The 12617-nt window shown below is 37.0% G+C and overlaps 2 protein-coding genes across 3 annotated transcripts in view; one reads left to right on the top strand and one right to left on the bottom strand.

The window, feature by feature from the left end:
- The window catches only part of LOC143736071 (uncharacterized), a 795401-nt gene that overhangs the window by 36244 nt on the left and 746540 nt on the right, over nucleotides 1-12617 (bottom strand). The window lies entirely within an intron of this gene.
- Nucleotides 4120-9378, top strand: LOC143736034 (C2 calcium-dependent domain-containing protein 4C). Of its 2 annotated transcripts, none has more exons than XM_077226531.1 (2): nucleotides 4120-4228; nucleotides 5796-9378. In XM_077226531.1, exon 2 carries the CDS (start codon nucleotides 5836-5838, stop codon nucleotides 7084-7086), a length of 1251 nt encoding a protein of 416 aa, XP_077082646.1. In that variant the 5' UTR covers nucleotides 4120-4228; nucleotides 5796-5835; the 3' UTR covers nucleotides 7087-9378. The 2 variants fall into 2 exon arrangements, with proteins under 2 accessions (XP_077082646.1, XP_077082647.1); XM_077226532.1 differs by having other exon boundaries at nucleotides 4155-4232; nucleotides 5796-7175.

Raw genomic sequence — 12617 nt, 5'->3', positions numbered from 1 at the left:
ATTAAATTAAAGCAACTGTAGATGGTGCACTATGCCAACTGGTACCAAAGTACCAAATTGCCACTAGAGGGCAGCAGTGGGCTGCTTGTTGTGGCATTACATTTGTCAACCTAGCCTAACTATAGTTAATAGGTTGATGTCAGGTAGATAAACACATTTCTTTTTCAAAATTGAGCGTTTGGTTTAAATTTGCTACATCTCAAATTAAAGCAGCTCAAAATAAATGACAATATACTTCAATACCAGTGCCTGGAATATTTGAGTGAGTCACCATGGATCATGACATGCTGATGATGTAATTCCCTTGTATATCCCTTTAAAGTACAGTGCAAGTGAAGAAAAGGCTTATGCTAGACTGTCATCTCTTAAATGGATGTGAAGGAATAATTTGCTATTTAAAGGTATAAATCTTGATCGTAGGTGGTAGACCTTTCATGGAATGAGGAATGAATGGAGTTTCTCACACATGCCTAGATGTCATTGTCAAGATGTCATTGTAGTCTGGAGTTGTTCTGCACATCTATGACGCCAGCAAACCTTGAAGGTCAGCTCAACTGAAAGGTCTTTGATTGGAGGCATGACCACGGCGTAAGGCATTGATGATCTGCGACTCTGATCTGTCATGCTAGAGCCACTGCTAAACTTCACAGAGCCGGGACAATTTTTGTTGATGGACACATTTTGATTTTATAATTCGGGGGCCTTTTAAAAAAAACAAATTTAATTGTAACATTTAAAAAATAATGCATGAATAAAAAACTCAAAATGTTCTGGAAAAAAATTACATGTTTTTATTCCATATTTCTATTGTATATTGTGACTGCAATCTCTACTGGATTTAAAATCCTTATCCAGTAATCATAAATGACTTGGTCATTGGTCAAATGATGTGGAAATCCTGTAAAACCTTTTAGCTTATCTTGGACCACAACAAAACTTCACATATAACCACATTATGTGTTGTGCCACAACTTAACGGGACGGTTTACCCAAAAATGTAATTTCTGTCATCAATTTCTTTCTTCTGCTGAAGAAGATATTTTGAAGAATAACCAAACAGTTGACAGAACCCATTGACTTCCATATATAACTGTTTGTTTACTGACATTCTTCAAAATATCTTCTTTTGTGTTCAGCAGAAGAAAGAAATTGCTGACAGATTTACACATTTTGGGTAAACTGTCCCTTTAAGTTGTGGCACAACACAGAAATGTGGTTATATGTGAAGTTTTGTAAAAAAACTTAGCAGAAGAAAGATATTCATACAGGTTTGGAACAACTTGAGGGTAAGTAAATGATGCCAGAATTTGAAGTTTTGGGTGAACTATCCCTTTAATGATTCATTATAGGTTCAACTACTGTATATGAAGCATCCTTAACCCATCACAACAGGGTCTTGCCCTCCAGACAGGAGTGGTGTTCTCACACACTCTTCGCTTTTCCTGATTGGTGGGTCAAGCGATTTAGACAAGAGGTTGATGGGGAAAAACTTGAAGTCTCCCAGGAGGGTATGAGTGTGTCGCTGTCGCCAAGGAAACCAATGAGGGGCAATGTAGTTTAACAATAAACCCTACTGTGAAATGAGTGAGTGGTGTTTATTCTCTTCCTTTCTCCCCACTTGCGTTTGTCAAAGAACATAAATTAATCCATGTGAGCTATACATTACTTGTTAGAACACGAAGAGCTCTAAGCCTTTTGGCTGTCCATCTGTGGCCTTTTTATTCATTCTCTAGTTCGAGCCTGTTTTCTTGTCATACCAGATCTTTATTTCTGTCCTCTAGTCATCCAGCAAACTCTTGAAATAGAGGCACACAGCGTGACTTGGTAATGGCACTTGACATGAGTTCGTACTGAATTTGGTGGACAGACTATTTATAACATAAAAAAGAAACATTGTCGCATTTTACTTATTTTGTTCCAAACCTGTACGACTTAAAGGGATAGTTCACCCAAAAATGAAAATTCTGTCATCTTACTCACCCTCATGTCATTCCAAACCTGCAAGACTTTCATTAATCTTCAGAAAACAAATGAACATCTTTTTGATGAAATATGAGATTTCTGTCCCTCCATTGACAGCTAATCAACTACCACTTTGACGCTTCAAAAAGTTTATGAAGAGATCGTAAAACTAATCCATATGAATTGAGTGGTTTAGTCCAAATTTTCTGAAGAGATTTGATCGCTTTATATGATGAACAGATTGCATTTAGGGTTTTATTCACATAATAACATTGATCAGCAAACATCAACTGAAGCTCAACCATACTAGCAAGAACAAAGCTCATTGGTTCTTGCGGAAGCTCAAACGTGTTTCGTAACAATAGAATGAACCTCATTGGAATAAAAGCCTAAATTCAATCTGTTCATCATACAAAGCGATCGAGTCTCTTCAGAAAATGTGGACTAAACCACTCAATTCATATGGATTCGTTTTACGATCTCTATATGAACTTTTTGAAACATCAAGTAGCTGAGGGACAGAAATCTCTTAGATTTCATAAAAAAATATATTCACTTGTTTTCAGAAGATGAACGAAAGTCTTTCGGGTTTGAAACGACACGAGATGAGTAATTAATGACAGAATTAAAATTTTTGGGTGGACTATGCTATATCTTTTAGATTATTTTGTGGAAGAATGTAGGCCTAGGCTAGCCTGATAATTTTTGTTTCATTGCAATTATAGTAAATAGTTTTGCTTAAACTATTTTTAGTTTAAACTTAATTATAGCAAAAAGCACCCTAAACGTTTCACAAATGTGTTCCATATCTATATTATATGTCTTTTGAAGTCGTACTATAGCTTTCTGAGAGAAACCGATATTAGGCTGTTAACCGCTGAGACCGAATCACTGAGTCGGTAAATGATCCTTCCTCTTCCCGATCGAATCATTTACATTTTAGATTTTGTCAACCGATTCATTGAAAAGATTGTAACGATTTAATGACAAGATGGACATCGTTACTTTTCTCAATAGCCCATATGGGCTGATAGGCTATCAATATTTTCATTAAATAAAATATTTAATCCGTTTCTCATAAATGTCGTATGGCTTTAGATTTTAAATAGCCTAGTCTATAGCACATTGTGTGAACTTTACTTTTTTCTGTTCTTGTTCTTTAGCTTTTTTTTTTAATACGCTTTTCGTGAAAGTAGCCTACATGTCCGTCAATGTTTGATCTATTCCTAGAGCCCCACAGCATCACCCCGGGGGTTCTTTCTTTTGCCCCGGGTCACTATTTGGAACCTGTTCTATTTCTGCTCCTGTAAAAATCTATTTGTTGCCATAGATATGAGAAGGTCTCCAGGGAAACCAATGATCGCGGCAGAAGATAGGCAAGTGATTTAAATTAAATTAAGTCAAGTGCTTTTGTGCTCCGCTGACTTCACTTTTTCAGAACAGTCCATTTTAGCAATGACTGAGCAACTAACAAGCGATGATGGAGTAGCTATAGCCTACTTATTTTGTGAGCTACATCCTCTTCTGTGAGAACAGATTTAATCAACTCCAGCCTGTCTGATTGAAGGCTATTAGCTGTTGCTATTACTAAAGCTATTCAATTGCGACAATGTCTAACTAATTAATGATGATTTGAACGATGCTGGTAGGCTAATGAGAACATTCCAGATTCAGAAAAGAACAAATAGAATAGGCCTATAGCATAGTTAGAAATAATTTTAATTAAAAAAACTAATCCAGAATTCAAGACAAAATACTGTTCATAATGACTTGTTTAATGAAGTTAAGGAAACCGACACATACAATTATTTTTTTTTAAAGAAAAAAAATTGTTTTAACGGAAACTGTTCCGAATTCTCCATTTCCAGTAAAACCCTAAATAAATTTACTTTATTTTTAGGTACTGCAACATCAACATACATATCCTTTTAACAACATTTTAAACCATCTAGCAATCAAACAGGCACAGCGCTGTGTGTGTTTTTTACACCCAGCATTTATTTAGCCCTGATTGTTTTCAGTCCTCGGCTTCGCTAAATCGATTCATCTCCAATCGGAAGAGCATCGTTTCCTCTGATTGGTTCGTTCAGGCGCGCGCGCGTCTGCAGTAGGACTATAAAAGCGCAACAGGAGACCTGCGGATCTGCACCTCTCTCACCGCGGGCTGGGGAAACACAGCAGCACAGACTAATGAACACTCAAGTGCCTGTAAAGGTGGAAACCGTATGAGGATTCGCAACGGAGAGGAAAATCATTAACAAATCCAGTAGGTAATTTATGCAACAGGTTCAAAAGTTTACTTTTCTTGAACTTCATTGTAATTAAGAATTGGTATTATTTGATAGGCTAGCCTATATTAGACGATTAATTAAAATAGTGATTTGTTTTACATTTCAAAAAGGATACACCTAGTCATTTAAGTAATTCTTTCATTGTCTATTGAAACTCTTATCATAAGCTTTTGTTTTCCAGTAATTTATAGTTATGCTTAAGTCAAAATGCTCATTTATGAATGTTTCACTGTCCTTTTACAAGTACATTTGAAACTGTTACAACTCTCACCATCTAGTTACTCATTTTGTACTTTTGTAGAGGAAAAGCTGGATGTTGTGGATGTTACATATTTTAAATTAAACAAAACGAATCTGCTGATTGAGATTATGTAATTTTGATTTTCAAACACCATTATTTTTAATTATTTTAAGAAATTCTGTAAATGAATTCTTTTTAATTCTGCTATAAGTGAGTGGCAGTTGTCAGAGAAGTGGAACTCTGAATCAGACAAACCATCAGTTCAGTGCAACCTGTTGCTATTCCTGTGCATTCAGTCTCAGTTTGACTATTTAATAAGTAAGAATAATTAAAATGATTAAGTCGCGTTTGTGTTAATCTTAACAGTTTATCATGTCCAAACGTTGCCGTTATTTGAATGCTAACGATCCTGATCTGAATTCTGACTGGTAATGCTGCCTGAATCATAATCACACCGTGTTCGTTCGTTCGTTGGCCAGAGGAGAACTGAACTGAGCTGGACGATGACATCACTGTTTTATGAAGAACTGCTTTATAGATGAAATTATCTTTATAATTGATCTGAATCAATATTGAACTGACAGCCGAAATGCATAATTTTCTTGTTATCACTGTAAAGCTTATTTGAAAGCTTCTGTATTGTATAAAGTGCTATATAAATAAAGGTGACATTTTTTATCTACCTAAATTAGTTGTTCTCAATTCTTGTCTGCAGTACCCCAGTGCACATTATTTTGGATGTTGCCCTTATCTGACGCACCCAGTATAGGTCTCTTCAGAGCTGATGATATTAATCAGGTGTGTGTCATACGGACAAAATGTCCTATGATTGGGTGCTTCAGGACCAGGACTGAGAATAAAAAAGGGAGAAAAAAAATAATCTGCATGGTGCCAGAAAAAAAATGTCAGACACTTTTCTTTTTTTTTTGATTTTTCGTCTGCGGTCATAGTTTTCCAAATATCATTAGATTTGTTTGATCTTGATATTTCTCTATTTCAGATCATTTGCTTCATGTCACACAAATTCTATATACTGTAAATGAGCTTCATGTACTAGCATGTTGTTTTATTCAAGTCAAGAAGTCAAGCAGGGGCTTGAACCTCCACCCACCTCACAAAAAAAAAATTGCAACCCTCAAAGTCCCCCCTGAAAATTGCTGTATATGTCACCCTACAACTTCACATATGCTGACGATTGTTCATGATATAATGTTACATTGTTGTTGTAATGGTAAACAGTAAGTAAATATTAGCTGTGAGTATCTAAAACTCATTGCTGAACGTTTTGTTACTTGTTACAGGTGACAGCGCATCACCCAGTGGGTTAAACCCAAAGGGATCATGTGGGTTCTGGAGAAGATCCGAGACTCAGTTGAAACAAATGTGCTCCGGCAAGGAGAGGCAGGTGACAAGGGGAAGGGGCCTGTCTATAGCAATGTCCTCACACCTGATAAGATTCCAGATTTCTTCATCCCTCCAAAGCTGGTAAGCTGCCCACCAGAGCCCGAAGCTTCTGACGTCAAGTCCAAAGAAAGTCTGAGACCCTCAACGTCTGAGCAAACCATCAACAACAAGAAGATCAGTAGCCCTCGTAGCCCACGATTGGTCAGCAAGTTGGCAGGAGACACCAAGAACTTGCTTAGGTCGGCAAACCGCCACATCATTCAGATTGAGAGTGCAGATGACGTTGTAGCAGGTGACACAAACGCTGACCCTCAATCCCAGACCGCCATGTCACTTCCTTACATTCCAAAGACTCAGACTTCTTATGGCTTTGCCACATTGATGGAGAGTCCCCACACCCGGCGAAAAGAATCCCTGTTCCACTGTGACCACACCAGCCCAGTAACGTCACCCAACACTCAACGCAAGACCCAAAGCAAGAGCACCAACGAGGGGAATCACCTCAACCCTCCGGACTTCAACACCTCGCACATCAACCCCTACCGATACTTTAGCGGTGGCGAGAGCGACACTTGCTCTTCGGCAGAGTCCTCCCCATTTAGTTCACCACTGCTATCTCGTTCTGCCTCCCTACTCAAGATCTTCACACATGAGACACGGGCCAAGGTTGTAAAAGGCAAGCGGACATTTGCCAGGCATAGTTCCTTGTCCACAGACGAGTGCAGTTCGGCAGAGCCCAGCCCGAACGTTCCTAGACGGAGCCACTGTTCCTCCTTGCAAGGTGGTGGAGCTCTGGAGCATCTTCAACACAAGGAGCACACCATCAACATGCACAAAGGAGGCACCGTCCGACTTTGTGCAGACTATGATGCGGGTACGGCCCGCTTGCGAATCCGCATTATTGCGGCCGAGAACCTGTATGATCCCATGTTTGATATTAAGAGCATCAACTGTTGTGTATCACTCTACCTCAGTCCAGGCAAGTTGCAGAAGCAGAGGAGCACGATAATCAAGAACAGCCGCAATCCCATCTTCAACGAGGACTTCTTTTTTGATTCTGTGACTTCGGCTCAGGTTAAGAACCTAGCTTTGAAGATCAAGGTTGTGAATAAAGGCACTAGCCTGAAAAGAGACATGCTGTTAGGTGAACGGGAGGTCCCTTTGTGCAAGCTCTTGTCTGGATTTTAGGCCTTCAGAATCGGACACTGGAACCCACTACTTTTTGCCAGGATCAATATCAGGATCAATTTGCCAGGATCAATATTGTCCCCCACTACTTTTTGTCCGGGTCGATATCGTCCCCACCACTTTTTGAAACATTTCCCGGCACAGTTGTACCTAATACAAAGTAATCAACTCCAGTTGACTATCAAAGTATAAATTTAGTTTGTTTGCGTTAAATAAGAGGCAATCTGGAACTGGAATGTGTTGCTATAGAAATCAAGAATCTCTATTTGTTTCGGTGAAATCGCAAAACAAAATGGACACAAACGTGTCCCTGCTCTTGACATATCACTGATGAACATCTTTGGTTTTAATGAGAAAAAGGGCAGATTAGAAGCCAGAACCTTCGATGCGCTTAATAAAAATTCTACCACTAGACCGTTGACACATGAACATCACCTGCAGACTATGTATTTATTCACTTATTCACATAAAGACTCTATATGTGATATACAGTATATATTCACTATATTTACTCTAAAGACAAAATATAGGTGTAGGATGAAGCGACCACATTAAACATTTCAATAAATTAAACTCAGTACACTATTGAAATTGATTTCTGGAAACTTTAATGTTATTTTTTGTGCATTTGTTATTGTACATTTCTGATTGTATTAGCCCCCCCCCCCCCCCCCCCCCAACACTTTTTAAAACCAAGTTACGCCAATGATAGATCAAGGTGTTACCATAGCGTTGAATTGGTTGCCTGTAAAATATAAAAGAAGAAACTATGACAAAGCCTTGTATGTTGCCTTCCGTATTTCAGTTCTTCTCATTTAGCCTAATTAAAACCAAGCGTTTACCTTTTTGATTGTAAAGACTTTTTTCATCAGAGCTGCGCAGTCCTTTGAAGCTACACAATGGCCCTCTGTGCTAATGTTAGCTTTGATGCTGGATGCATCTGCTGTTTAATTTGGAGGATAAATAACCAGACTGAACAATCTTGCGTCACCCTGCATGTGTTTGCGTAAACTTGTAAATGTGATGACGTATTCTTGCAACAGTGTGCAGAATGTCATTTGGTGAAACCCAAAAGCCTTACTAAAGAGCGATTTTTGCATGTTTAGGTTAGCTAAAATTGGATCATTGTTTGACTGAGTGTCATTATCTGTATCTATTTGTTGGATATCAAATGAAATGAGTGTTCTGACTTGGACTCCTTGTCAAAAGCCTTTTATAAAAACATGGTCCAAAGGAAACACATTCTTTTAAAGTCTTTCCATGCACACTACTTACCCAGAGGAAAGTACTAAGTGAAATATCAACTAATATTTGTGTTATATAAAGATTTAAATGCCAATCTATGCCAGATTCCATCTGTAGTAAAATAGATATTTTCAACAGCCAAATTTTAGGTGGAATTCGTATGGAAAGGAAATACATGCTGCATGTTTCATTATGCAAAAGAGAGATATGATGTGCAATGTGCTTTTTCAACAAATAGGAACCGTATGAATAGAATGAAATATGACATGAGTATGAAAATGATGATGGATGGATGGATGGATGCATGGATTTTTTTGGCTTGAGATATTATTTTTCCAGTAAAATCTGGCAAATGGCTATTAAGTTATTGGAAGGAATATTAAGCCTCCTTTGATGTTTCATAATAAATTATACAAATTTAGTAAGCATTTATTCCTTTCCTGGCTCCATTTTAAAGATGAAGAGCCGAAAAGGCATCTTTGAGGTAATGAGCTGGCTATTGCGCATTAAAAAATGTTTTTTTTTTTTAAACATCACAAATGGCCCCATTGATACTAACTAATTGCTGGTTGGTTACACAAGCAAAGCAGGGAATGGACAAGAATGTTTCTATATTTATGATCTGTGGATTGTGCAGTAATTATTGGAGTGCATAAAGCATATAAAGCTTTTCAATTATATTCAGGTGTTTCATCAAGTCTTTAATATCCTAACCACTCGAATGCTGGAGCCTTCCTGTTTTAACAGGTGTATAAAAAAAGTGCCAATCCTATGTACTTGATATGGAAGTGAACTGTTCACTTGGCGTTCAGTGTGCTTTTTTCATAGTGGATCCCGTCAACTCTGGTGTTTGTAATTTGTGTGCATGGATAATATTTTCACTGTGGTAATCAATCAATAATATTTTTGTGAGTGTGAGTGTTTGATGGAAATTTCAGTGTACTTTTTCTGCACCTCTGCATGGATGTTCAACTGGTGTATTTGTGTCTTAGATGGACAAAGTATGCGAATTATTTCATGAAAGAAATAATAAAAATTAACAAAACATTTGTGGCCATTTTGAATTTTATTTCATTTTGTTTGATCAATGCATTTCAATTTAACCATGTGGTTAAAACTGTCATAAACTCTTAAATATGGTGTTAGAAATATCAACTTATTTTAGAGGAAATATCACAATGGGGTTTAACCATAAATTGGGGACAAAGAGGCAAAAACTAATTGTAGGGGGGGAAAGTAAAATATAACGCATTTAAACATCATGGTGATAAATGGGGAAATGAACATTGTCTTATATTCTGATAATTGTAAATATAAATAAAACATAAAATTTTGTCAAATCTTTTATGCGACAAGAATCACTGGTGACAACAAGACAAAATGTATTTAATTCAGTTATAATTGGTTTTGTTCATTTCATTATTTTCAACAACACTCATGGAACTTCTAAAGCTATTTGCAATTGTGATTCGATATGTGTATATCTGAGACTTTTTTTCTGTCCTCTAAAAAGAATGTGAACTCAGTGCTATGAGAAGGCAAAGTTTAATGTTGTACATGTCAATGGTCACCAAGGGAAACCTTTCCAGAAGTTTCTGAGCAAACCGAAAGGTTCAAAGGGGGCTGAAAATACCAGACATCTCTTTCTGGTAAACAGATAACAGCAGAGCGTCATCTGTCTTCCCTGTCCGCCTGGTCTCCACCTCATTAGGCCGGAGGAAAAAAGAGGGCGAGAGTAGAGCAGAAAGAAAGACTGAGAGGTAACAGACCTGTTTTTCCAAGTGAGCCATCCATAGTTTCACCCCTCTTTCTCTGAGCCTGTCTCTATGATGGCCATACATAATATTATCCATTTCTGCCTCTTTTCTTCACTAGACTTTCTTCAATTCTGCTGATTATATTCAGATTTTTCCAGTATAATCCCACAATATTCACAGAAACTGATAGTAGCATCTAATTACACTACATAACAATGAGAAACTGTCGCCAACACTTAGCAAGCGTTACTAAAAAAAAATACTAATTCATCTTATTCAGAGATATGACATCACTTTGCATTCAGAGTTATGACATCACTTTGTAGGCCAAAACGTGGAAAAGAGTTCGAATTTTAGCACCTCCGGTTCCATTGTCCCAAAGTCAATGGGTTTTTCAATGGGTTTTTGGTTAAATGTCTGAAACAAGGTCTGTGGTGAACACAAGCTCAAGACACTTTTTTATTGGTTTATTCTACGACATAAAATACATACATCAGTATAACCCCACTCGCGATACTTTGAAGCTGTAAGCTGAAGTGTAAGTATCATAACTTTTGTTGATCACAGAGCTTTACCTGTAACTGAAACCGCTGCTACTTTCATGTCTCTCGTGTCACGCCGTAGATTTGCGTTGAATCTCAGAATCTCGCCTGAAGTAGTAGGTCATCCGGGCACTTTTCGCTTATTCATTTTATTTTTTTCAAATATGTATTCGGACATATTTCTCTGTTGGCATACTGTTTTCATATGCTATATAGTAGGGAAGTATTTGGTTTTGGACTTATATTATTGCAGTCTTCCTCTAGTTGATTTTGTAGCCTACATTTTAAGCCTTTTCAGAATTAGCTTTAAAATACTATACAGGAAATATTATTAAAACCATTTCAACTCAAATCAATATTTCAATCAATTATTTATTTATTTGGTAAGTAAGTAGGCTAATCGACCAAACAATGTTCAATCATTATCACTCAATAAAATCATTTCCAATTGGTTGTTTTTTGGAAACCAAATAATAACGGTCAGGGAACCAAAAATTGTTAGCTGGGAATGTATTTTGTGAAATAATGAATAATTTCTGTAAAATTCTTAATTTGGAAACCTGACTGATGCCGTACATTCATTTGAGTCTAGACTGTTAATCTTGATAAGACGTCTCAGAAGACACCGTTTCATTTGTCACCAGAAATGGCACATTATTCAGGTGCAGGCGACAACTACTTCCTCACAATTTGTTGAGATTAAAAACCCTTCATTCCTTATTTATGGTGATTTGTTCAAGACTTGTTTGTGACATTTGTGTATTACAGCCTTTCTCTAAATCTGACATGATGTTCTTTGAAAAAGCCCTCTCACCCAGTTCAGAAATTGATTTTTTTATTTTTTTTATTGTTATATTGGAAGCTGGGGGTAATATATGTTGCAGCATGGACTCTTTGACATCTGCTGGAATTAGTTTTTCACATCGCTCATAACAGAATGATAAGTGATCTCTCCTGTTGGAATACTTAAGCTTTTGGAAAGCATCCACAAGAAATCTGGAATTTTATATCAGATCATCAAACCTGTGACATATGTTTTTTTCCCTGTTATCATCAGGTGCAGATGTTCCTGGGGTTTCCATGGGAACGCACGTCACTCTCTATTCTCGAACTTTCGATTGGCCTGTTAGTGCCTGTAGGTGCAATAAACCTGAACTGAGAGGAGGCCTGTGATCCATGGAGTGAGCTTCATTAATCATGCTGGATGAAAAGACAAGAGAAGACCATCTAAGATCATCTTGTAAGGTCATGGAAAGATTGTCAAGAAAGACAATTGGATATATCAGAAATTACCATGTAAGTGGTCCATTTGTAAAGTGATCTATGGTAAATATTGTGCTCTAATTTCAATTATTCATTTAATATAATTTTTTTTTGCAATTATACAATAAAAAGACATACAAATTTAAATAATTGAGTAAAACATTGAGTACTGTAATTAGTTCCTTAACCCTCTTGTGCTCATTTTTGACTGAAAAAGAAATTGTACGTAAGTTTTTACTTCGTACGGAACTTGGTAAGTGTTTTGGCTCTTGCTATGTGAACACACACACACACACACACACACACACACACACACACACACACACACACACACACACACACACACACACACACACACACACACACACACACACACACACACACACACACACACACACACACACACACACACACACACACACACACACACACACACACAAATGGTCATGGAAATAGTCACACTTTGTGTTTTATGGTTTGGAAATCGAAACCAAAGGGAAGCAAATTTCATCTAGTGGAAAGGTTTGGTAATGTGCCCAAACAAAATCATTTTTTGAGATAACCTCAAATTTGGAACAAAACTTGTTTTTAAGTTTAGATTTAGATTTAAGGCTTTGATTTTCTCACAGTTTTAGAAAATATATATCTCATGTAAAAAATAAAAAATAAATAGTAATTTTATGCATTTTACATGATAATAAACTTAAACTTCAATTTTTTTCCC

Source organism: Siphateles boraxobius, unplaced genomic scaffold, assembly GCF_051911475.1.
Source record: "Siphateles boraxobius isolate OS27281-9 unplaced genomic scaffold, OSU_SipBor_1 13, whole genome shotgun sequence".
In the NCBI taxonomy this organism is placed as follows: domain Eukaryota; kingdom Metazoa; phylum Chordata; class Actinopteri; order Cypriniformes; family Leuciscidae; genus Siphateles; species Siphateles boraxobius.
Note: the sequence above shows the minus strand (reverse complement) of the source record. Positions and strands in the feature narration are given on the sequence as shown.

Coding starts and splice junctions, on each gene's coding strand:
- LOC143736034 (XM_077226531.1), top strand. CDS start 5,836: ATGTGGGTTCTGGAGAAGATCCGAGACTCAGTTGAAACAAATGTGCTC.